This window comes from Balearica regulorum, chromosome 17 (genome assembly GCF_011004875.1).
Source record: "Balearica regulorum gibbericeps isolate bBalReg1 chromosome 17, bBalReg1.pri, whole genome shotgun sequence".
Lineage (NCBI taxonomy): Eukaryota > Metazoa > Chordata > Aves > Gruiformes > Gruidae > Balearica > Balearica regulorum.
The window spans coordinates 2,996,661-3,022,329 of NC_046200.1; the positions used below are offsets into that span (position 1 = coordinate 2,996,661).

Below are 25,669 nucleotides of genomic sequence, written 5' to 3' on the forward strand. Positions count from 1 at the left end.
TGGGTTTCGGTCTGTTGTGTTGTTCTGTAAGACTAAGTTCTGCCAAATCAGCCACTTCACAGAGCCCCTCTGTCTGTTTAACTCCAGTTGTCTTATTAGAATAAAATAAAAATGTATTTGATATCTTTTTTTTTTTTAAAGCATTTGCTTGCATGCTCGCTCTCTCTCTGCAGAATACAAAAATAAGTAAACTAAAACCCTGCACTGCGTTAGCTGTATCCTTGTACCTCTGCCACAGGATAACTGAATTACTTACGCTGAAATTATTTTTCTAACATCTGGATGGTTTTCTTTAAGCTTACGCACTAATTACATTCTGTTCTGCCACTTAACATACTACAGCAGAAATATTTGTGGGATTTTTTTTTTTTTTTTTTTTTAAAGAAATATATATATATTAAGCATTTGAGACTCTTTTCCTTCAGGTGGGTAGGAAACTTGCAGGCTTGTCTTACAAAAACAAAATACGCTGTAACTTTGACGATGCAAGGAGCAAACGTGGATTGCCCTGCTCTGCATTATTTCTGCAGTTCCACCTTAAAGTAGGTAATTTCACAGTATTTAAAAATAAAATTGAAATAGCTTTGGATCAAAAATTAGATGTTACTGTGCAGAGAAAAACAAGAAACAATGTGATTCAGTGCAATCCTTACAGAATGTCCTTGGCTTGGCCTTGAAGGTCTTCGTACTATCACAATTTCCAGCTACATTTTTTTTTTTTTTAATCTTAAAATTTTAACTAATCGCAAGGTAATTAACAGCACTGCTCAGGCTATTTTTGCGGACTAAGGTCATGACATGTAAAAGCTACACCACAAGTGAATAAAGGAAACTACACAGAGCACCAATTTAACAGCTTGCTTACATTTTCACTTGGACCAGCAAATGTGTTTGTTAGTAACATTAGAGGCAAAACTTTTTTCAACAATAGTTTATGCCGGACACTTGATAACCTCATTTACCAACAACAGGGCTGCATATTTTGTTGCAGACTATAGCCTGCACCACCAGCAAGCAAGAGCCATGTGGACACTCAAACTAGACAAAGTCTCTTCCTGGAACTATTCAACAACAACAACAAAAAATAAAAGCCATCTTGACGTTGATCAATTCTCTGGAGGAGCAATTACTACTTAACAGGCTTCCTGAGCAGCTTGATTATGTTCTGCTTCTGTCTAAGGCCTTGCTGACCATGCGGGTAATAATTTGATAACAAGAGAACCTAATTAAATTAAGGGGCCATTTTCTACATCATAATATCTTTGTGGGTAAGAGATTTGATTTGCAGTACATACTCTTCCTTCTCTCTACTGTCTGCATTTGTCTGGTTTGGTTTACAAGCAAAAAAAAGAAACCACCACCCAACCTCCACCTCAAAAGACTGACTTTTCATATAACATTATCAGAAAGCAGTTTTGCTAAAAATAAACATATAGCTTACCTCCCTCTTCCCCCTTGCTGCAAGAGAGTTGTAGTGCTCGCTCTCTAAAAGGTAGGGAAGAGTTCTTGGGTGTGCAAGGGTGAAGCTAGAGCAGTGAACTAGTGACAGTGCAGCGATTAGGCTGTCTTCAACACTCACTCCTTTTGATAAAAGAGCCCAACTCAGCCCGCACGGTTCCATCCTATAATGTGCAGCTGATCTGGGATGATCCCCAGCTGTATGTAAGGGTCCTTCTGCCTGAGTGGCCTACAAGCATAGGGCTCGCAGAGAACGGAGCAAGAGGCACAACAGCCTTCTAGTTAACTGCGGAATAAAAAGTGTACGATGACACAATCCTTTGTTAGAGGGAAAAACCTCCACATTTAAACAAATGCAGGTTTTGACTTGGTAACACTAAGCCATGGTGCTTAAACTCAGGAAATACTGTTGACAGAAGCACTCTGGGGAAGGGGAGCTATTTGGCATGCTCCGTACTGCTGTGCTGCACAGAGCGCAAAGGAGCTATGTCATATAATAATTGGTCCTGACCACACCTAGTGCATTAGTCCTCGTGTGGGCTGCAAACACAACCTCATTACTCCTGGCTCCCGGATGAGCCAATCAGAAGGGGATCAAACTACAGCACAAACCGTTGAGAAGCCAGAAATTCAAAGGACAGCTGCGGAACAAAACAAGAGAGAAATAGGAACTTTACGAAGTAGAGCCCATCATCTACCTGGGTAAGCAGTTTATTTCTTTATCAACATCTTTTTAAATAATCAGAAATCATGTAAAGCCTATAGACAGAAAACTTCAATGCTTTGAACAACTGGGAAACCATAGCTAGTTTTAAAATGCAATAGCTCCTATAATGTATACATGTGCCTGAGCTTAGAATGAAATGCCTGAACTTGTTAATAACACCAAAAAGTGAACTCTTTAAAAAATATCCTAAGTGGTAGGATGGGAATTCAGTTTACTTTGGCTGGCTTCAGACTGTTTAGAAGAGAAATAATCTTTTTAGGTTAGTTTTATCTTAAGTCTAGTTTTAAATTCCCTTTATGTGCTTGACCAAGAGTGTGGATACTTTTGATCAGGCACAGTTATGATCAAAATTAAAAAAAGAACATGTAAATTGGAGAGACGGTAGAATTTTTTAGATGGGTCTTCACAGCTTTAAGTCTAAGGAGCCAACAACTTTTGTGAAAGAGTTCAGATTTTATATTAAACTAACAGATGAGCAATCACTTCTAAAGTGATAAGTATGACTTTAATATACAGCTTGAAGATAAATTCTAAAGCATCTTACCCCATGTCTCCCATTTAAAGGTTATTTTAATGTGAGATATAAATATTTGCCTGTGCAAACTCGTATTTAAGCCCCAGTTTTCATCATTCTTAAACAAAAGGCTCAGTTTGTGCCAGTATCTCCATTAGATGCAATTATATCATTAAATATTAATGGTGGCTTCCTTGGAGGAATTGACCACTTTGATCAGAACACACTGTTGGTAATGCACCATCAGCGACCGCTCTGAACATGAAGCTTCCTGGATGCACAGCCACTGACACAGGGGGAAAGATACCAGGAGCCAGCTGGACTCTTTAAGGACCTCTGGCCCTTACTGACATGACAGTGTCTGCTGCCTGTGTGTTTTTGTTTCATTTGCTTAGTTACCAGTCCTGATTTGGAGACTTTGATCAGATCGTGAACTCTTTTTCAATGCCGTGCAGCTCAGCAACTCTGTACAGGACTCTGAACAAGCACACACAAGTCCAACCTGACGCTAACACCCTTCTTAGAAGGATGGGTGGCCATTAACCCTCCTGAATACAGCCATTTCTCCCCACAGCAGAGCCACCTCTTGGCTCTGCAGTCTCCTTGCTCAGAAAGACTCATCCTGTCCCTCTGCTTACAGATCGAGGAGGAGCACGGCAGCAGCCAGCCCCAGAGACTCTACCTGCCGCAGTGCCGGGGAGAACCATGCCGGACTCCTTTGCCGTCCACTTCCTCAAGGTGCTGAAGGAGCTGCTGGCCTTCGTGCTCTTCAGTTACACCGTGCTGGTCGGGGCGCTGCTGCTCGCCGGCTGGACGACATACTTCTTGGTGCTTAAATGAGAGCTCCTCTTATGCTCCTGCAGCCACGGGCTGGCCAGAGGCAACAGGCTCCGCCACGCAGCTCATCCTGCGCATCTGCTCGCATGGGGGTCCCTTCCTCCTGCACCAACTCTGCAAGCATTTTGTTTCGTTACTGCCTAATCACAATCGTATTTTCTTATGTAAAAACAATAAAGATTAAAAAAAAAGAAGGATCTACATGCATGCACTTTACTGATCTTTGTGGCTCTTGCAGATTCTTTCTGTCTCCTAGACGTTTGCCTGCGTTCCCCAAAATATTTAAAAGCCTCCCAGCAGTTTTCTCCCAAGACTCCCACCTCACGCCTGCCTTGAGAGCGCGGCAGTCTGCCGAGCACAGCAGAGGGACAGGAGGGATGCAACACAATTCAAACACGACCAACATCTCCAGTAAACAAGTCCTGCCTTGCCTAACTCTGCCTCATTAAGGGTGTGAAATCAGAGACACAAATTACTTGTAATTTTTTTTAGAAGTCCTGGGAAAAGACATTTCAAATCAGCACAAGGTTTCCCCTCTTCCTACAGTTTTATGGGGTACACTTCTTAGGGTGGGGGCACCCCCACCACATTATCTACAGGCCTATTATTTGGCACTCTTGAGTGCGCAATGCTTTTTTAACAAATGCTTAAAACAGAGTTAGCTGAAAGATATGCCTGTGATACAGCACTGCCTCACCAAAAATAGCATGCTGAGTAAACGGAGTCTCACAGAGAACAGATACAGATTTCTGCTACAAATAAAAAGATTTAATTGATCAAGGCCTTTCTTATGGAACTATACAGGAAACCTCTGCTGGAGAAGCTGGGAATTATCACTAGTGTGGAACTAGATAAAAGCAAAGCAGCGTCATATACTCTTGAAAAACAAAGATGAATTAAACCAGGGCAGTAGGGTGGCGTGGAACAGAACCTGCGGAAATCAGTCAGCGTGCTCTCAGCCAACACTTCTGCTGATGACACAGCTGAGGGCTGGTCTCTGCTGAGCCCGGCTGGCCTGCAGGTGCCTCTGAGCAGAGTAACGCAGAGGAACTGGCCAAGCATGGCCTGAGCCGAGAACTCCCAACACCCTTTCCCCTTTAAAAGCCCGCGATGGCACGTCCCGAGGCAAGTGCCGTTTATCCGCAGGGCAGGGCAGCCGCTGGGGCGGCCCGGGGGCGGCGGGAGCCGCTCAGCCCGCTGGCGGAGGGGACAGCCGCCCTCCCGCCGCCTCAGGCCCCGGCCGCCCTCACAGCACCGCGCGCGCCTCTCCCGCCTTCAAGCAACGGCCACGCGCGCGGCCCGCCGCCCGCCCCACGTGCCTGCCCTCTGCGCATGCGCCGCGCCGGGAAACCGGCACCGCCCTCTCGGTACCGCCCCCCTCGCCGGGACGCGCCAACGTCACTTCCTGCGTACCGCCCAGTTGAAGATGGCGGCGGGGATCGGGTGGCTCTGGGGTTGCCGCTCTCTCCTCAGGTACCGCGGCGGCCCCGCCGCTCCAGGTCCCGGGGGGGCGGCGCGACGCGACGCAGCGGGGCGGGGGCCCAGGAGCGTTTGAGTGGAGCCGCGCCCGACCGCGGTAACGCCTAGGCGGCGGTTTACTGGGCTGAAGTCAGCCTCCCGGGTCGGTTCCCTGCCGCTGACCGCCGTACCCGCTTCGTTTGCCCCAGATAATAACGCCAGCTGCGGCTGGAGTGGTGGCCTGTGCCACAAAAATGGCCATAACGCACCTCATCTGTCTCCAGGTGCCACAGCACAGCTGGCGTGGCACAAGCAGTAGGAGCTGCGGTACCCGTACAGCGCTAGCCACTGGTGGTCTGTAGCTTTAGAGTATGCCGCATAAAAGAAGGAAAACTGACCAGTTATTTTTAGAAAATTTATGTATACAAGAGAAGATTCTCGTAGCTGAGTGCTTCTGTTTTACTGCTCAAGTATTTCAGTGATAGGCCCCAACCCCACAGACACACAACACTGGATGTAAATAAAGCTGACTACAGGAGGCCTGAAGTGTCACCGGATAGCAATGAACAATTACCAGTTGTATTCCTCACCTGCATGTACCATATACCACTTTTAAGCATGCTTCTTAATTTTTTTTTTTTTTTTGAGTATTAACAATGTGTTGGTACCAGATACAATACATTTCCTCTCTCAAAGGATTAATAATGCCCTAGTTACTGTGCTTGTCTTCTTTTCTTGCACTTACAATTAAGTAATACAACAATTTAAAACAAACATACTCATTCACTATTATGCAGTTGCATTACAGAAGCTTGGTAGAGACCAGGTCACCTAGAACAGCTTCTAGGTGTTATTTTCCTCTTTGATACGCATTTCCCACTATATACCGGTTATTTCTTGCGCTTAACTTTGTTTCATGCATTTCCAGACAAAGCTTCCCTGTTCTGGCCAATATTAGGAGACGTTGCCTCTCGGGCGTGAGCGGACGATGGCACCAGATGGCGGGAGTGGGGCTGGGAGTGGCCTTGTGCGCAGTCCCCGTCGTGGAGGTAATGTATCAATCAGGAGTGAGATACGTACAGCACCCGCTCGTTAGAAACAGTTTAATATTCAAAAACACTCGCTTAGCATTTTACAAGCTAGTACTCGCCCTCAGAATTGTTTTCCTTCTTGGGGGGTTAAGCCATGTAGTTGTTAAGGGAGAGAAATGAGAAAGACGTCTACCTTCAATAACCCCTTGCAAAAACAGTTGCCCTGTTTTACAAAGGCAAACCAGCAGTGAGAATTAGGCTGTCCAACCTTGTAATAAACAGTGGTGCTTTTCCTTACCGTTATTTGTTACTGGTAACATACATAGAGTCAGTGTAAAGATCATGCAAATTTCTTGTCTTTCAGAAACAGAACTCAGTTTCTCTTAGTAATGACGCCTTGATTAAAAGGGCAGTTTCCCTGGTAACAGACAGTACTTCTACACTCCTCTCTCAAACGACATACGCATTGATTGAAGCATTGACAGAGTATACAAAGGTAAACTGAGAGATTACACACTTTGCTAGCAAGTTAATACTGGAAATGCTCAGTTACTTTGCACTGACTATACCTGTTAAACCATACTTGAAATGGACTTTGATTTTTTAATAAATTTTAATAGAAGGCGGGTGGAAGTTTGAAGATACCAGATCCCTAGGAAACAGTGAGGTAGGGCTCACTGTTTTACCACACCAAACGCAGAAGTTGTTTTTAGTTTTGTTAGACGGTTGCTTTGAGCTTTAACTTAAGCCCCATGTCTCAAAACTGGGCTAAAGAAACTTGTAACAGTTATTGGATACTTGTGTACTGAGTAAGTAGGATACGCCACCCTGCATTCTTAGGTATTTTATTTACCTTCTGTGCCTATTTCTAAGGCCATGAACTTGAGTTTCATCAGAAGGATGGCATGAGCCATATTTAAGTCTGAAACCACAAGATACAGTTTTAATTTTATAAATAAGTGCCAATTTGAGTAGAGTATTTGCATTCCAGTTTACTTATTAATATGTCAAGCATATAAAGAGATGCTATCAACAGCACTACTTACTGTAGGCAGACAGTAAACACTATCACTGCCTCCAAAATTGCAGCAAACTTGACAACAAAGCACCTTTGGAACCATTCAGCAATTTTGCTAATTAAGACCAGTTAGCACTGAGACAACATCAGAGATGTACAGATTGTCACATAACTGCGTGAAATGATTCCTTTGCAGGCAGTTTATACGCTGGCGTCTCTCTACAAGCAATATGCAAATCTTCTTGGGAAAATGAATTCGGAAGAGGTGGATGCGGTCTGGCAGGTGGTAATAGGAGCCAGAGTTGATGTAAGCGATTGTCTCCCTTCAGTCAGCAACCTGCCTCTTAAAATTCTTTTTCGAGAGTTCTCGTCTCGCTTGCTCACCTTTTCACAAAGGCACTGCTTGGAAGAGCAATCACTGTTACATCTAGTGAAGTAATACTTTGTTTTACTCCTAGATGACAACAAAACAGCAGGAATACCTAAGACTGGAATCCAGCTGGATGACAGCGTTACGTCTTTCAGAGATGGCAGCAGAAGCTGCGTATCAATCAGGTAAGCACGAGCAGAAACACTGAGAATTTCTTTCCCCCAGCATTTAGGCAGTATTTATTGCATGAGAATGGAGATGAGAGAGACACAGAACATATATTCAGTTAACATACCAATTTACAACTAGTGCCTGGTTTTTAGAGATGCTGAGAACTTATGTTCTTTTATTGGCTACAGGTCTAGTAGAAGCATTCTGAGAACTAGGCCTGAAAATTTCACACATGGTTTAGATCAAGACCAACCAGGCCAAAAAAATGTTTGAGGGAAGTGTTTAGTCATTTTTAAATGCAGTGTTCAAACACGGTTCTGGGAGCCACAGAAATAAGGCTACCTAGGGGGTCCAGCAGGTACTTTCTAGCTGGATTCACTTTTATTAAGGAGTGAGAATATTTGCCTTTCACTCGGGAAAGATATTAATTTTAGTCTTTTCTCCTTGGATATGCACTTTGACAAAAAAATTAGGGACTTGATAGCTCTAAGATTGAGTCGTAGGCTGACTTACAGTAAATTGGCAAAGTTACTGGAGTGGAGAAGGGGAGGAAAGCAATCAATATACAGGGACTAACTCCGTAAGACACAGAATCTGTACGAATATGGGAGGAGAAGGGATTCTGAGTTCAGCAGTGCCACAGACATTCCCACTGGTGGTAGGTGCCAGGACAGGACAAGGACTGAAAGTTTCTGGCACACGATGGCTGAGCTGGGCTTAGTTCTCAAGCCCACTACCACAAGCTGATTGCTCAGATCAGATGCTGGCTGTAACCCACTTGGGTGGGAAAAATTCCAGAGGGCAAAATAAAATCTCATAGTAGGCATATTGTTATTTAAAGTAAATGAACAGTAAAAGCATTTAGCATTACTATAGCCCAAGAGCCATCGAAACACTTAGCAAAGCAGATGATAATTATAGACAGTCTCTTCCTTAACTGAAGGTTTGCCGAGCGCTCCTCTAACCTGATATATTTAAATTATTACTTTTCAGGTGCAGACCAAGCCTCAGTGACAGCCCGCAGTCACATTCAGCTAGTGAAATCACAGGTGCAAGAAGTGCGACAGCTGTCCCAGAAAGCAGAGACCAAGTTAGCTGAAGCTCAAACAGAAGAGCTCATAAAAGCTCAAGGAGAGGAATCTTCATTGCCACAGGGTATTTTAGGAAATACAGAGGCGGGTGAGGACCCTTACCTTCGGGAGGACTGAAAACAACTGAAGTGTCGCCGTAGAATATGTGAAAGTCAATCGCAAATTGAAAAGTCCCAAACTTTTAAGTGTGGGATAGTGGAAAACTGCTGAAATAAGCCTATGATTCCATTTTTTTCCCCCAAACAAGGTCGCTCTACAAATCAAGTCAATTCCAAGTATCTGAAAGGCCTTGATCTTGTTTGTAACTTTAAGTGTTTGTAACACTTATGGATTCAATTATTTAAATCTTTAACTATGCAAATGTGAAAACTGCTATCAAGGATAGCTTGTTGTTAATTGTCTCTCTGCTGGGAGGGTCCTACCGCTTGTTTGATGTGTTTGTGAGAGCTGTCTTAATTTAGAGGCTAACGATGTATCAGCCAAAGAAGTGTATTTAAAAGTCATTTTTAACCTGTGAAGTAGATGACGTCTGTTAAGAGATCCCTTTATTAAACCCTGCAAAAGCACCCTGTTGCGAGTGTGCCCATTTGGATAAGAGATAAAACACTGTTTTCTGTTTGAACTTAAAAGTTTGTTAATAGAGCTGAGTGACAGCTGCATCAAGTTACACTTAATCACAAGCAGGGGAAACCTTTGCTGTAGAGCTGAAAACTTTCTATGGAATTACCCAGGCTCTTCTTGATGAAGTTCTGCAGTTCGGTACAGCAACCTCTTTCACCCAAGAGTCACTGCTTGTAATACATCTGCCTTCTCCGGGAAGCCAAGGGACATTTGGTTTTCAAGATACTGTGGTTATAAACAAAATTGTTGTGGCAACTGCTGTGTACTTCTTCACAAAGCAGGGAGCAAAAGTGAGTTTTACATATCCAAATGCTTTCCAGCACGAGTTTCAGGGAAATAATCTTAATTCTCTCTTTTTGAAAGTTTGATGTTTCACTGCAAGCTTCAAAACCACAGGTGTCTTTCACTGTTCATTTTCTAACTTGACAGCTTAATGTGAAATTTGCAATATTAACTGTATAGACAATGTAAACAAGCTGAGATTGCTTTGTATAATGCCATCTGCTAGAACTTTATCACTGGTGATTTGAGTCAGTTAATCCCCATTCATCAGGTTTTGTAAGAAAACACACATTAATCATAGGTTTTTCACCACAAATTAGCATCTGATGCACTACATCTGTGTCAAGGATGCTGTTAGTAAATTGAGTTGTGCTTGACAAGGAATTTTTTTCAGCTGTAGCATAAACCTTTCTACCCGTGTCTACCTGCACTTTGCCTCCTTTTGAACAAATGCAATCTCAGCTGTGCAGCACTGTACATTTATAGATTAAATAGTGAAGGAATTAACAAACTACCTTTCCTTGCTCCTGCTCCTCACTGGTTGCAGCTGTATCCAAGGGGGATGGCAGAGTCTAGAATTCAAGCTCACAGGAAGATGCCAGTGTCTGCTGTGTGTAGTCAGGAGGTCCCAAACACAGCTTTGGGCTGGAGCATTAGGAAGAAAACCCACTATGGTGGGAGGATTATTTGCAGCGGTGGCACAACCACACCCTCAAGAGCCAAATGCAACTTAAGGTCAGCCTCTAACCACAGCTGCTCTAATTTGTTACAGGCTGCAGTTCAAAAACTTGTGTCAAACCACTGACCTAAATGCACGTACACGTTGTGTTCCTTCCAGGATGGCACAATAGCTCTACTCAGATGCTAGCATGGCTTAAGACAGATGAGCAGTGCTATGGGCGTCTGCAAAGCAACTCATTCTTCCCCTTCCAGAGCCCGCTCCCAGCCCCACTTCTTGTTTTGCTGTGTGCCCTGCTCTGACTTCCTAAGACATGGGTTGTACTCAGCACAACTTTCAGTTGTGACAGGAACCAGCTAGTCAGTTCAGTCAAGTCAAAACGGGAGTAAGGAGCATGACTGGTGCCATATCACCTCCAAAATGGGGTGGAAAAGAGTCCCACACCTTTGTTAGGAAGTGAGAGTTGCCTATGGGGGGTGAACCCTTACACCTAAGCCCGCAACAGACATGACATCACGCTCTACGTTATGTTACTGAGTTTGCATTTGGAATCATCTAGTGGATCACAAAAATGCTGCCACAGCAGTTCACAGGGTGCCAGGGTACCCGCTCTGTCCAATCTCTGCCCTGGAACAAGCAGCGGTGCCCAGAGAAAACGAGGTTTTGCTGCTCATACTCAGCCTTGTTTACAAAGACAACGTATCTGAAACTACGTGTAGGCAATTTCTCAGGTACAGCTGATTCAGGTAATTAATTCGTTTTAGGCCTGCAGTGAGAAGATGCAGCAGCAGCTTGTACAACACCACGCTGAGGATGGACACACACAGGCTCACCCCCTCGGAAGAGCAAAATTTTTTTTTTTTTTCCAAGCCCCTAACTCGCATTTGGCATAGAGACAGCTCGCATGAGAGTGGCAACTCCTGCCAGAAGAGCCCGGGTCATGCCGTAGGGCTAAGCTAGATCTGGTGCTTTAGAAAGCCAAGGCAGCGAGGGACACGATCAAACAAGGACCAGCAGTACTGTCAGGGTCCCTCCCTCAGCCTGAGGTCCTACAGCACTGCATCACCACACTGGAAGTGGAAGGCAGGGCAGCCAGCCTGCCCCGAGAGCTCCTCACACCGCTGCTCTTGGGATGTCCTCAGTCTTTCTGTCTGTAGGACAAGCGAGAACGCCCTGGAAGCACTTCCTGGGCACCTCTGAAAGCTCCAGCTCGTGTCTGGTGGGTGGTGAACGCTGGGCAGCTGGCACTAGACAAGTATGAAAATAGCACGAGACAAATTACTCTGATTTCTGTAACCACACACTTCCTCTCTACCCTCTACCTTTTTCTAAAGCTTCCAGGCTGCTTGCTGCTCACACACAGCACAGCAGCTTCTCATCTAGCAGCAAGGCACCCTGAAGCTGCTAAGCTTCATAAAACCATCACCAAATCTTAGTTTCATATTTGATCTTTCCTCAAATTAGTGATGCCACCACACTCATAGATGAATGGCTTCTGTATCAATTCCTCTTGTCTGGACAGGAGCAGAGAATGGCAGCGGCTCACAGCAAAGGAAGTGGCAGGTTTCCATTGCCACATAACCTTATCCTCTGTCACGTCAATGACCCCTTAATGCAAATGCCCAATGCCACATCTCAGCCTTCTCTGGCTTCTAGTGCACTTAGCTTTCAGGAGACCCAAGAATACTCCTGTGAAAACACTTTTCAAAACTGTATTTTATTTATACCCAACATTGCAACACCAACAGCAAAAAAAAAAAAAAAATTAAAAAAAATAATCCAAATACCTCCCACACAACAAGAAAAGCTACAGCCACTGTTAACTACCACCGTGATTATTCAAGACATACTGCTCCTCTCAAACCCAATCAGAAAGTGTTAGTGCAAAAGCTTCCAGTGCAAATAAACATGTAATAAACTTCTGTTAAATCCCAAGGGCTTGAGTCAGAGCCCAGTCCTTTAGATCATCGTGCGGTGTTAAGGCAATACAATTTTGAGGCTTCCCCCCCCCCTTCTCCTGCTGTCCCCATGGGACCGTCGGCCTGGGACAGCAGAGTTGCACTGCAGCGGACCCAGCAGCGCACACTGCCCCTTCCTCCATCCTTTCAATTTCAAGTTCTGTCACCCGTTAGTCATGATCAGCTTTCCTACACAAGACTGAATTCGGCCGGCGGTCAGCCACCAGCCTTGGTGCTGCGGAGCCTCCATAGCAAGTGGCACCTCACTCACGCCCCGGGGCAGTTGTGACTTCCTCTGGCTCCAGTCTGGCTGGGAGGAACCAAGCCGAGTTCCCCGTGCTGTGTCTCACTGAGCTCCCGGCCCCATCCCCACCCCGTGACAATTCAACTGCACTGATAGAAAAAGACTTGCTGCAAAACAAACCCCTATGGCTCAAGTACCGTTTGTTAGTAGAGGACATGTTTCTACCACAACCTGATTTTTAGTTCAAGTACCCTGTATCTGTCACCAGTCACAATCCCGCTGTACTTATCAGTAGCTTCTTTTCCAATGCCATCTGTAGTTGTGCGTTGCTGACATCGCACACCTGATGCTGTTGTCCTTTACCAACATCCACATGATCCACATCTCGGTTGGGTTTAGTCTGTGCACAATCATCAGCTCTTTGTACAAGCACGGATCAAAACGATTGAAAGGTCTCTGGATCCCAAAAGTCTTAAAGCCAGCGTGGTTCTTTGGGGTCACTGCCATCTTTGCCAGACACATTCCCACAAAGACGTCATCTATTGGGAAGAGCTCCATGTCCTCTGCGGTGCTCCGGAGGCGGCGCACTGTCTCTCTAGACATCACATAGCCCCCCCCACCCGCATAAAGAGGATAGAAGGGCTCTCTGTACATGGACTCTGGAATAAAGTATTTGACCTTGGTGTTCCTGATGGGCCGGGCTTTGGCAATCACATCCCCAACAAAGAGAACCCGTTCAGAGTCCTGTTCTTGGAGGAACTCAACAACGTTATCAGTGTTGACAAAGACATCATCATCACCCTTCAGCACAAACCTGGCATGCAGGCAGTCCTCCATGAACCAGCGGAGGAAATGCAGCTCCTTGAGGGTCAAGTTGAAGAAGTTGTCAATGAAATCCCACTGCAAGATGTCATCAAACTCCTGGCTCTCGTAAGCCAGCAGCTGGTGCAGAGGCTGTACCTGGATTTTGGCCTCCGAGCGCCCCAGAAGGAATACTAGCCTGATGCGCTTGCCACCGATGGAGACCTCCTTCCCCCATGTGTTCCTGATTGCCACCCGCTGGTCTATGTTGATGGGGGAAGACTTGATCGCCAGCAAGAGGAACGTCTCTTTGCTACACCTGGAAGGCTTCAGCAGGACCGAGAAGTTCCGACAGTGCTTGTACGTTAAGAAGACGCGGTGAAGTTCCGGGAGGGTGAGAGAAGAATTGGCAAAGGTCAAGTCTGGCAAACACTTGCTGAGTTCAGCATCGTCCAGAACCAAAGATTTCGGTCTGTCATTCACTACATCCACTTTCTGGTCTGCTGCTGACGCTGCCAACTTTGCCTCTTTCCTCAGATACAAAACCCACGCCAGCAGCATGATCGAAAAGGCGTAAAGTGCGAGATTCCTAATCCTGGGATACATGGCACCCCCCGGTGCAGAGCCCCGGCCCTGCGCGGTCAGAGGAAGACAAGCCGTTTATATCAGCCCACACTTTCCACTCGCTCTCGCAGCACTCCCACGCCCGCAGTCACGCAGGGACAGAGCGCACGACCCAGGACGGCTCTCGGCGTTTCCCTTCGGCCGGTTTTTCTCGGGTCCCACCACGACCGGGTGCTGCCGGCGAGGACGGGAGCTCTGTACCGGGCGCGGCGGCCGCTCGCCCCCGGGAGGGCTCGGGACCCGCGGGGAGCCGCACCGGCCCCGACCCGGGGAAGAGCCCGCCCGGCCCGGGGCGCACAGTCCGGGCTCGGAGCCCGGCGCTCTCACGGTGCCCACCACCACGGCTCGACGCGACGACCCCCACCACCACCCCCCCGGTCTGCAGAGCCGCCACCGACACTCACCGGGAGCCGCCGCCGCCGCCCCGCGCCGACCGAGCAGCCCCGCCCGGCCCCGGCCCCGCCCCCGGCCCCGCCCCCGGCGCTCCGGAGCGGAGAGTGGGGCTGGCACCGGGCACCGGGCACCCGGGGCTGCACACCAGGCACCGCACATCGGGCACCGCACACCGGGCACCGGGCACCGGGCACCGCACACCCGGGGCTGCACACCAGGCACCGCACACCGGGCGCTGCACCCTGCACGTTGCACACCCAACCCTGCCCCATGCACGCGAGCACCGCACCCCCACACCTCACCCCCACACCTCACCCCCACACCTCACCCCCACACCGCACCCCCACACCGCACCCCCCACACCTCACCCCCACACCGCACCCCCACACCTCACCCCCACACACCTCACCCCCACACCTCACCCCCACACCGCACCCCCCACACCGCACCCCCACACCTCACCCCCACACCTCACCCCGCACACCTCACCCCCACACCGCACCCCCACACCTCACCCCCACACTGCACCCCTACACCGCACCCCGCACACCTCACCCCCACACCTCACCCCCACACCGCACCCCCACACCTCACCCCCACACCGCACCCCTACACCGCACCCCCCACACCTCACCCCCACACCTCACCCCCACACCGCACCCCCACACCTCACCCCCACACACCTCACCCCCACACCTCACCCCCACACCGCACCCCCCACACCTCACCCCCACACCTCACCCCCACAGCTCACCCCGCACACCTCACCCCCACACCGCACCCCCACACCGCACCCCCACACCTCACCCCCACACCTCACCCCCACACCGCACCCCCACACCTTACCCCCACACCTCACCCCCACACCTCACCCCCCACTCCTCACCCCCACAGCTCACCCCACACACCTCACCCCCACACCTCACCCCCACACCGCACCCCGCACACCTCACCCCGCACCCTGCGCACCGCACATCCCACCCTGCCCCACGCGCACCAGGCCCTGCACGCCGCAGCGCCTGCAGAAGCTCAGCAGCAGCCCCAACCAGGAGCCCCGTGGCATCTCCCAGCTCTGGCGGTTCAGCTAAACCAGGATCCACGTCCCCGTGGGTTTTATTTCCCACTCACTCTTTTGCTACAGACACGTTACTGAGTCTTCCCCGCGGCCGTGGCCACGCTCTCCTGGCTCTGGGTACCAGGTGCCGAGGGCCACCGAAGAAGCTGCATCTGGAATTGAACTGTCAGCGGCACCGGCTGGAGCCCTCGACTCTCCTCCAGTTCAGCAGAGTCTTTGCTTTTTCTTTTTCCTGTGGAAAGAAGTAAATCTGTCACTGTCTTTTTGCAGAGTAAATCGCCCTAAAAGCAGCAGTGCCTTGAGGGAAAATCTATTTGAATATGACTTTAGGTAAGAAGCCCAAAAAGCGTCTTTAAGCAGACAATCGACCTGGGTGCCATTTTACTTTTTGTTGTTAAATTCCCCTATAATTCCTAGGAAAAAAGAAAGATGCAGACATAAATCATTCCAGGAATCCTGGAAAATCAAGTGTGGGGTAAAATGAGACCTACGTGAGACTACTTCAGAAGACATCCTTCAAAGTCTGGGCAAATTGTTTGCTCGAGACAAAGCTTGCTGCCTTTCCTCTTTGAGCCGTCTGGAAGGGATCCCAATTCCTCTGAGAGGACTTATTATTTGTGTGCATTTGCCGACTGAGGGATGCAAATCAGGCCCAGCTCCCGGCTGTGAGAGTGCCGGTCCCCGCACAGCCTCGCTGGACGCACGGCTGCAGCGGAGCAGGGCCTCGGGAGCCGCCCCCGGTGCCTGGGAGCGCGGCCACCGCTGCAGCTCCAGGGTGGTACGTGGTACCCAGGTGCCGAAGGACCGCGGTGCCGTTCGGTGACTCACGGAGCAGCCAGGGCTTGCAAACGCTGCGTGCAGCGGTGCTCGAGCAGCCCACCTTCCGCTCCCCGCGGCCGTGTCTGCCACCCCAGCTGCAATCGGGGTGTACTTGTGGGTCATGAGTCACAGCAGCGTGCACGGCCATGAGACACTGCTGGCACTGGGCACAGCGAGCTGGGGGGGGGGGCAGCTGATTTTTAGGCACCGTCTCTTTGAAATAGGCACTCGGCATCTTTGCGGTGCAGCAGCCTGGGGAGGTGGCCAGCCAGCCTCCATCTGCACAGGCACAAGGGGAGACTAAATTAAGCACAAGCCTCTAATAACTCGGGGTTTCCTGCATCAACAGTGGCTTTCTGTGCACCCAACACCATCTCCGGCCACACAGCCCCCTGCAGAAAGGGTTTGTTTTCACTGAAGCTGAAGGGAAGACCTCCTGCATGCGCTGGGCTGGAAAGGAAGTGAAAAAAATACCACTGCTAAACTTCAGTTGTTTGACAGCAGCTCCCTGCTTCAGCAGCAGCCTGGGCATATATTGGAAATGCACGTCTTCTTGTGGGGACCAGTAATTCAAGGAGGTTTTTCTTCTTTTCAGGTGCAGACACAGCCTAGGACTGCAGGGCTCTGAGATGGGGACCTCGCCGTGGGTGACAGGGCACGGAGAAGCAGCCTGGAGCTCTTGAGAAGGGGGTTAATTGCACTCTTAAATTAGCGACTAAATCTGATGCCCGAGGGGGGACACAGGCTCCTTTGGTAGCTCCCAGCGCTGCTGGGGAGGCCTCCCCAGCTCCATGTTGTCCTTGACCCATAAGTGGCTTTTCAGCATGGCCCTGCCACCCCTTTTCTCCTCCACTTACTCCTGCTCTTGGCACTACCCCTCCAATGTGCTGGCACTGTTAATTTTTGTAGTCAAAACAAGATTGCTGGAAAAATAACCTGCAAGAGGCAGGGTGAGGTTTGTCTCCAGCGGTTAAGCAATGCTGCTGGCTGAGCAGAGCGTGAGCTCTGCCCTGGGGAGGCAGGGGACACCCATCAGGGGTCGGGGTGGTCCCTTCATGGGTGACCGCAGACTGGAGACCGTTCCCAGCCCCGCCATGGGCTGGCTGGGGCACCTGGGGCTCTCTGTACATCTCATCTGCAAACCAGAAAGAACAATAATCCCCTCTGCAAAGTGCTTTGAGATGCGAGCTGGAAATGGATGAGGACCTTGTTATGCATCTCAGACAACACTCCCCGCAGCTGCCTGCACCGCCCCACGCCACCAGCCACATTTGGCAGCCGCCGCAGCGGGCAGCACGTCTCTCACCCAAAAATCTGCTTTGCCCTTCTCCCCTGGCACGCAGAGCCGGTAGGCGTGTGTCGCTCCCGGGACAGCCCACCCTCAGTGCTCGTTCAGACACCGATTGAACAAGGTGTCTGGGCGCGTGTCTAACCGTACAGCGCCCGCAGTCAATGGATGTATTCACAGCCCGAAGCTCAGGATGTGAGTAAGCGCCCGCTTGGCAGAGCTGGCGGGGTGGCAGGGACCTGCGGCTGCCTCCTGGCCAGACACCACCGATGATTTGTCTCGCACATGCCACCCCCTGCCCAGCAGCTCCAGTTTCTGTCACCTTCGGTAGACCTTGTTTTCCATCTGGCTCGACTTTCTCTCTCTGCTTTTGGTTTTTTGCTCTTGTCTTTGCCTTTTTTCCTGTCCTGCGGAGAGAGTTGTTTCCATAGTTAGGCTGCGTTGAAATTCACTGCCCGCGATCAGTGCTGTGACAGCCGTCGCCGTCTGGGTCCTGTCACCGGGATTTAAAAGGCAAAGGAAAGGGGTGAGGGGAAGCAAGAACACAGCAGAGGGGCTGCTTGGAGAACAGAATCCAGGAAATAGAAAGTATCGGTACAGCTGGTGCGTGTTGCCATGCTGAGAGAGAGAGAGCATCAGAGGAAACACAAGTGGCTGCTTTCATCTTCTCAAATGGAAAAATAAACTCATCTATTTTCCGATGCCCATTAAAAGTAGTGGTACTTATTGCTAATATCAACATTAGATAAAAACACCCGCAGTGATGGCTGGTGCCTAGGCAGGAGTATTTCGGCCCCATTTCATGGAGAGGAGAACTGTGGGAGGGCTGGGAGGGCTGGGAGGGCTGGGAGGGTTGGGAGGGACGGGAGGGCTGGGACGGACGGGGGGGCTGGGAGGGTTGGGAGGGACGGGAGGGACGGGGGGGCTGGGAGGGTTGGGAGGGACGGGAGGGATGCCTGGGCCAGCTGTGGGGCAGGACATGCAGCACCCCAGCCTGCAGCACCCACCGCCCTGCCCTGGGACACGGTCATCACCTTCTCCAGACTTGGTGGCTGCAGCGGCTGCTCAGTGATCAGGATCCCAAAGTCACACACAGTTGCCACCAGGTCCTCGGTGGCCAGCAGGGCCTCCAGGGTCACCCTCCCGGTGCCCAGGGTCCTCCGAATGGGAGGGTCGCTGCGGAGCTCACATGGCTTCTCCTTCTCCTTCTTCTTTTTCTGCTTGTCCCTGGGCATAGGACCCTGCAGGGCACCAGCGTGGGGACAAGCCTCAGCAGAGGATTGGGGTCCCTTTAGCAGACAGCAAGCCACCCCATCCCAGTCCCTTGCCCACCACTGTGTCCAGACCAAGATGTGTCAAGCAGCTGCTGCCTTCCTCCCGTGGCAAGGGGCAACTTTGGTCGGAGGTCTGGGATGGAGGGGAGATCCTCTGACACACCAAGCTGATCCAGGAGAAGGGCCCTTGTTCCCCATCATTATTTTTGCAACTCCGATGTTGTTTGAACATCGTTCTCTCCCAGCACCCTACCTTGGCATTGTCCTTCTGCAGCCCCCGTCCTGCCTTCCTATTCGTGACTGCATTTTCTTCTGGCTCAGCATCCACAGGCCACGAGACCACCTGTCCCGAGAGAGGAGCTGGTGCCACAGGGGCTGGGACACCCGAGGACCCTGGCCCGGGGTCACTGCCGTCCCGGGCTGCCTCCCAGAGGGCACACAATACCACTGCTGGGCCTCCCAGCAGCTCCCTCCCCTTTCATCCCACGCTGCCACACGCTCACCTTCTCCTCCACGACCGAGACGATCGTTCCAGCCGCCAGGTAGGACTTCAGCCCCTCTAAGTCCTTGGCTGTGTGCTCCTTCCTGTAGCTGCAGTCGATGGTGTCTGCCCAGGGCTTTCCAGGGGTGACAACCACCTTTGCTGTGCAGGGACACAAGCTCTGAGGACAGACCTCTCCTTCCCGAGGACAGGAAGAGCCCCTGGGACATGACCGATGTCGATTCATTTGTAATTCCTCATTACCAGAGTGGGTCTTGGGCTCCTCGGTGGCTGCAGGGTCCTGCTGGCCCTTCATTTCTCCTGTGTCCAGAGCAGAGCTGTCCACATCCAGGGTGGCCACCACGGGACTCTGATGGATTTTTGCTGCCTGGAACCGAGAGGGATCTCTTGGCAGGGTCTGTCTGGTTGTATTTGCAGGACCAGGGGGCAGAGCTGCCTCCAAAACCCCGTTCCCCAAACCACCCCCGTCACTGGAAGAAGGGGCACCAGCACCAGGGAAGGGGTTTGCCGCAGGAGCAGGGCTGTAAGCGCACTGCCACGGCGCAGAGCAGCGCTGGGCTCCCTGGGAGGGACAGGGAACGTGGGCAGCAGGGACTTGCCCTGCCAGATGTGGCCACGTGTGAATTCTGTCCCCAGTACTGCTGCTGCCCACACCAGGTCCATCACGAACAGTCTCACTCCACAGCCTGGAGGTGAAGTCCCCTTTGCTGTGATCTGCCTCTGCCTGTTGCTTTCAGGGGCTCGGTTAAGCACAAACCTCAGTGCTGCTATCGTCCTCGATCTCCTCGCCCTCTGCAAACTCGTACATCACACAGTAGCTGTAGGTGATCACCGGAGCCTTGGAGCCAACCTCCAGCTGCTGACGAACGCTGGGATCAGGGACTCCCTGGATTTCCCCAATGCTCACGACCACTCGTGCTTCACTCCTGATCAGCTCTAAAAGGAAGACAATCTCGCTGTGAAGCTGCAGCGTGCCCGTTCCAGAGCGAGGAAGGTACAGAGCAAGTGGAGGCCTCCAGGACGCTGTGTCCCACCACCTGGTATCTCTCCCTGCCACCCTGTGCTAACGCTGTGACAAGTCACTGCCACATGGGGTCACCCCAAAGCCACGCAAACATCTCCTGGTTCGCTTGCTTTGCCTCCCTGGTTAACATTTCCTACTCCAAAGAGCACATCCAGCGCGCAAACTCATTGAGTAGGGGCCATCAAGAGGGTGTCCCCAGGCCCCTGCCTCGTCCCTCTCGGGGATGTGCCACGCTGCAGAGGTGGCACCGCTTCGTGCTGGCAGCGCGGCACGCACCGAGCATCTCCCCCGGTGGAGCTGGTCCTCCTTCAGCAGGCCGAGAGGGAAACGCACCATCAGAAACCAGACAGTGTCTAGAAAGCAAAGATGGGGGCAGGCCACGAGAGCAAGGCAGCGCTAGGATTAGGTTGTTCCTCTGGTCTTTGGACTTGATTAAGGCACAAATTACCTTGATTGTAATTACGCTGCTGCAGGGTCCTCTGCCTGTCCCTGCTTGTACTGGTGGGGTAAAAAGGCACAGAGAAAGATCTCTATTTGAGGAGGGGCAAGAAGAAAGTCAACGCCGGATCCAGAGTTTGCCCTGAGGACTCCTAGCTCAACCACGATGAAACCGCCTCCCGAATCACGGGGTCATCGTGACGAGGTTCAAAGACGAAGGCTCACCTGGCTGTCTCGCCAAACCGTGGAACTGGTGCCTCTCATCAGGCCCTATGTGGACGTCATCAAGGATGGAGAGCTTGGGCAAGCTGTCCACAAGGAAGCCTCTGTAAGTGGGAATGAGAGCCAGCGGGTTCCCTTGGAGCACCAGGACGCGGAGCTTCTGCAGACTGGACAGCTGGGAGACCAGCCCCAGCAGATCTGTGAAGTTGTTAAAGCTCAGGTCAAGGGAGACAAGATTTGGCCTAAGGAGAGAAGCCAGAGAAGAAGATTAGGCAGACAGCATCCATCTGAGAAGAGAGCGACTGCCCTGGGTCAAAAAAAAAGAAACAAAAATTGTGTTTCCTCAGCACAAACTGGGTCAAACTGGGGACTCCAATGGTCCAATCTCAAGAGGCCAATTCCAAATTCCTGAGCCATATGGTCCATTGCCAGTCTGTCCCACAACTCAAACCCATCTTCCTTTAGCAACCATTAACCACCCCACTGCATCAGTTGGTGATGCCACCTAAGCTTTAGATCCTTCCCAGGGCAGAGTCCCAGCAGGGGCTTTGGGAAGGGCATGGAAGAAGGAAGCTGCCCAGGGACACGGGAACCGCGGTGGGCAGGGTGTCAAGGCAGTTCCCCAGGTGATCTCCCTGTTCCACACCTTGGCCACAGACCAAGACACCTTCTGAGACAGAAGTCAGCGAACAGAGAGTGCTCCGCGTGGGCGTAGGACACAGACCAAAGAAACCACTCCGCTGAAGGGCTGTAATTTCTTAACACAGGCCACTTTGATGGTTTGAGGACATCTGTTTACATCCACCCACCTCCCTGTCAGGAGTCCACGTTCAGCCTGCAGCATTACCAGAAGTCCGCAGTGAGGTACTTGTCCTGCGAAGGGCCGCGCAGCCTGTTGTATCCCAGCCCCAAGTGCTGCAGCTCCGGAGGAGGCTGAGCGCACAGGTCCTGCAGATCAGCCACAGCGTTGCAGCAGAGCTCCAGGACCTGCCCAGGACAGAGAGAACAACAACCACCTTCTGCAATGAGCCGTTCCTGGCACTCCCTCGAGCTGCTCGGCTCATGCTGTGTTCCCAGATGGGACCTCCTTCCCCGTCCTGCCATTGCAAAGCACCGCTCGCTCACCTTCAGCGTCCGGGGCAGGTTGGCCGAGGTTATCCTGCTGATCTGGTTGGCGCTGAGGATGAGCTCCTCCAGCTGCTGTAACTGCAACAGACCCTCGTCGACCTCCTCCACCTGCGGGTTTGGCCAACGTGTCCCTGAACCACCTTGTGACGTGGACATGTAGTGTTGATCCACGTGACATACGTGTAACACAGATTAGTGCAACACGCTGCGGGGGGGGGCCCAGCAGCTCTACCCCAGCTGCGATAGCGCCATCCGGGAAGAGCCTGGGATGGGGAAGGTGTCCTTTCCCAGGATGTTTCCCCTCTCAGCAGGAAGACGTGGTTTCCTGGCCAGGAGATGGGTGGCTTTATGGGCTCCAGCAGCTGCACTTACTCCCTTGCCAACGATCCGCAGGGACCTGAAGACCTGGAAGATTTTGGAGCCTCGGACGAGCTCGGGCGTCAGCACGGCCATTTCCCGCAGGCGCTGGTCCTGGGGGCTGCAGTCTGGTGGCAGCGCCCAGGGGCTCTGCCGGTCGCTCAGCAGCTCCATCAGCGCCTCGGGGCTCTCCTCGCCCGGTGGCATGGCTTCCTCCTGCCCAGTTGGGGCTGCCCCCAGCCCCGGCCGGCCTCTGCGGGGGCTCGTGCGCGCGTCGAAGCGAGACTCGTTCTGCAGAGAGGGAAAGAGGAGAAGCGGTGACAGCCCTGCAGACCCCCCACGGCTGTGCTCCCCCCCGGCCCCCTACCCAGCTGCCACGGCCGCAGGGGAAGTCCTGCAGACGCAGGTGCCGCAGGTGCTCCCGAAAAGCAGCCGAGATGCTGCAGCGGCCGGGTCCTGCCATCCAGCTCCAGCCTGGCAGGGAGTTCCCCGGCTGGGTTGCAAGCGTCCCTGTCGCTAGGAGATGGCGGGGACGCGGATGCCTTGGGGACCAGGCGCCGCAGTCGGGGCTGCAGAACGAGCCTGGGACAGCACCGAGCTCCTCAGCCTGGGAATAAATCCCTGGGTTTTCCAGATCTGACCCTGGGCTCCGGGGGCTGCCACCCACCACGGAAAGAGGGGGCGGCCTCGCGCAGTGTTTGCGGGGTGCAGTGTCAGCCCCGTCCCCTGACCGAGGACCTGTGACATGGCATTTGCCATTTCATTTATCTACATCCTGAGTGTCACTTAAGTTTCGGGGAGGAAGCAGTCAGGTTCTCAGTTAGCTGTAAAAGTGCTGCTGATCACTCGCTTGGAGGGCACCGTCGCCACAGCAGTGCAAGGCCATCGGAAAAAAAAAAAAAAAAAAAGCTAAAAATACCGGCTCCTACACTTGGAAAAAGTAGATGAGCCCCAGGAACAAAAGTCACAGCTCTGCCTCGGGACAGGTTCAGGTATCTGCGCTCTGAGGTTTATTTACTTTTTCCAGCACTAGGTGTTGAAGCAATGGCTACAAATTCCATTTCAGGGAGCGTACAGAGCAGCCTGTGTCAGCAAAACTTCACCGAATGAATCGCAGATGCTCTGCGGCATCTGGTGGTTACGTGGTGGAAAGCTGAACTTCCACTCAGATTGGGTTTTACAGGACTGATGCCAATCTCTTCCCTTATCAGCTCAGCAGTTTCTCTCAGCTGCGTACAGATAGGAAAAGATGTGCAGAGCATGCACATGCCGAGAGGCAGAGTGGAATAAGCCAGCAAACTGCTATCCTCAGCTCGGTAGAAAATGAAGTCAAATCTAAAAATTTTTGAAAAAGCACTACCAGTGCTGTCTCTCTTATTTCTCTCACCATTACAAATAACTGGGCCCCACTGCTGGCGGTGCTGCACAAAAAAGATGTTCCCTGCTCCCGGAGGAAGACCAGCTGCGATTCCTTGTCTGTCCTCCCCGGCAGGGGCAGCTGGAAGGGGACTGGCGGTGCCCAACGCCCTTTTGTACGTGCAAGCTCACGCACCTTGCACACAGCTTGCAACACGCTGTGGGGCACCGACCAGCTGCACCGCTCTGCTCTTTTGGTGCTTCCACCAAGCAACCCATTGACATCCCCCGTCTGCCCGAGAGGAGCCACCTGTACCCGCCATCGCCTCTGTAGGGACGTTCCTAAAGAACACCCTGCACAAAGAAACATCCCTATCTCTCCATTTTACCCCCAAACAATATAAAAATCTCAAATTAAAAAAGTGTCTGCCAGAACTGTCTGATTCTGGTTCTTTTCCAGCACCCTGCTGTACTCTCTGCTGCCTTACGGCGTGGGCCATCAGAACTCATTCTCTTTCTCTGCATTACTGAGCACCTGGGAACAGGGGTCGTGCAAGAAGAAATGCGTCCCTGTGGGACGGCCGCATCCCTCCGCTTGGCTGCCCGGGGCTCCCTCGCAGCACGTGGCAGAACCGCGTCCAGGTTGTGAATCTCCGTCGTCGTGGCTCCAAGCAAACGACTGAGGCTTGAAGTTACAGGTCGGCGGGACCTGAGCGCAACGTGGTACAGGGGAAATGTCCGCTCCCATTTCCAGCCCAGTTCAGCCCAGAGACCAGCCCCGGCACCAGCCCCAGGCGCTTCAGAGGAGTTCATGTGCACACCAAATTTTTTTGTTTTCAGAGACAGGTTATTTCTCATGGAAAACAGAACCAAACTGAATATTTTGACACCGATCTGTTGTTCCTCGAAAGTCTTCTGGTGACTTGACACACTGTGTTGGGTTTGCGTGGCAAGGTTTTGGTAGCGTGGGGGCTACAGGGGTGGCTTCTGTGAGAAGCTGCCAGAAGTTTCCCCTGTGTCTGACAGGGCCAACGCCAGCCGGCTCCAGGACGGACCCGCCGCTGGCCAAGGCCAAGCCAATCAGTGCCTCTGGGATAACATATTTAAGAAGGAAAAAAAACAAGTTAGGGAGAGCTTTTGCAGCCAGAGAGAGGAGTGAGAAGATGTAAGAACATCTGCAGACACCAAGGTCAGTGCAGAAGGAGGGGCAGGAGGTGCTCCAGGCGCCGGAGCAAGATTCCCCTGCAGCCCGTGGTGAAGATCATGGTGAAGCAGGCTGTCCCCCTGCAGCCCATGGAGGGGGGATGAGGGGGTGCAGAGATTCCACCTGCAGCCCGTGGAGGACCCCACGCTGGAGCAGGTGGAGACACCTGAAGGAGGCTGTGACCCGTGGGAAGCCCACGCTGGAGCAAGCTCCTGGCAGGACCTGTGGAGCCGTGGAGAGAGGAGCCCACGCCAGAGCAGGTTTGCTGGCAGGACTTGTGACCCCGTGGAGGATCCACGCTGGAGCAGTTTGCTCCTGAAGGTCTGCACCCCGTGGGAGAGACTCACATTGGAGCAGTTGGTGAAGGACTGTAGCCCGTGGGAGGGACCCCACGCTGGAGCAGGGGAACGATGAGAGGAGTCCTCCCCCTGAGGAGGAAGAAGCGGCAGAAACACCGCATGATGAACTGACCGTAACCCCCACTCCCCGTCCCCCTGTGCCGCTGGGGGGGGCGGAGGTTGAAGCTGGGAGTGAAGTTGAGCCCAGGAAGATGGGAGGGGGGGGGCAGGTGGTTTAAGATTTGATTTTATTTCTCATTCCTCTACTCTGTTCTGTTTGGTAATAAATTAGATGAACTTTCTCTCTCAGTTCAGTCTGTTTTGCTCGTGACAATAATTAGTGAGTGATCTCTCCCTGTCCTTATCT

The 25,669-nt window shown here is 51.7% G+C and overlaps 4 protein-coding genes across 4 annotated transcripts; 2 read left to right on the forward strand and 2 right to left on the reverse strand.

Annotated features, from left to right (window-relative positions):
• Window positions 1–1,291: 1,291 nt before the first annotated feature.
• Window positions 1,292–3,716, forward strand: LOC142604229 (uncharacterized). Its single transcript, XM_075769455.1, has 2 exons — window positions 1,292–2,160; window positions 3,340–3,716. Exon 2 carries the CDS (start codon window positions 3,405–3,407, stop codon window positions 3,537–3,539), a length of 135 nt encoding a protein of 44 aa, XP_075625570.1. The 5' UTR covers window positions 1,292–2,160; window positions 3,340–3,404; the 3' UTR covers window positions 3,540–3,716.
• A 1,226-nt stretch (window positions 3,717–4,942) lies between these two features.
• On the forward strand, window positions 4,943–9,242 carry DIABLO (diablo IAP-binding mitochondrial protein). The gene is made up of 6 exons (XM_075769495.1): window positions 4,943–5,009; window positions 5,923–6,043; window positions 6,390–6,521; window positions 7,240–7,350; window positions 7,502–7,598; window positions 8,578–9,242. Exons 1-6 carry the CDS (start codon window positions 4,963–4,965, stop codon window positions 8,790–8,792), a joined length of 723 nt encoding a protein of 240 aa, XP_075625610.1. The 5' UTR covers window positions 4,943–4,962; the 3' UTR covers window positions 8,793–9,242.
• A 3,050-nt stretch (window positions 9,243–12,292) lies between these two features.
• Window positions 12,293–14,270, reverse strand: B3GNT4 (UDP-GlcNAc:betaGal beta-1,3-N-acetylglucosaminyltransferase 4). Its single transcript, XM_010306358.2, has one exon. It carries the CDS (start codon window positions 13,864–13,866, stop codon window positions 12,748–12,750), a length of 1,119 nt encoding a protein of 372 aa, XP_010304660.1. The 5' UTR covers window positions 13,867–14,270; the 3' UTR covers window positions 12,293–12,747.
• Window positions 14,271–15,379: 1,109 nt separating this feature from the next.
• Window positions 15,380–22,877, reverse strand: LRRC43 (leucine rich repeat containing 43). Its single transcript, XM_075769627.1, has 12 exons — window positions 22,772–22,877; window positions 22,420–22,695; window positions 22,045–22,155; window positions 21,767–21,906; window positions 20,923–21,161; window positions 19,989–20,171; window positions 19,479–19,598; window positions 19,237–19,376; window positions 18,987–19,076; window positions 18,494–18,700; window positions 17,782–17,866; window positions 15,380–15,584 (listed from the first exon to the last, which is right to left on the reverse strand). The coding sequence occupies exons 1-12, from the start codon at window positions 22,865–22,867 to the stop codon at window positions 15,424–15,426; spliced, it is 1,848 nt and encodes a 615-aa protein (XP_075625742.1). The 5' UTR covers window positions 22,868–22,877; the 3' UTR covers window positions 15,380–15,423.
• Between the last annotated feature and the right edge of the window lie 2,792 nt (window positions 22,878–25,669).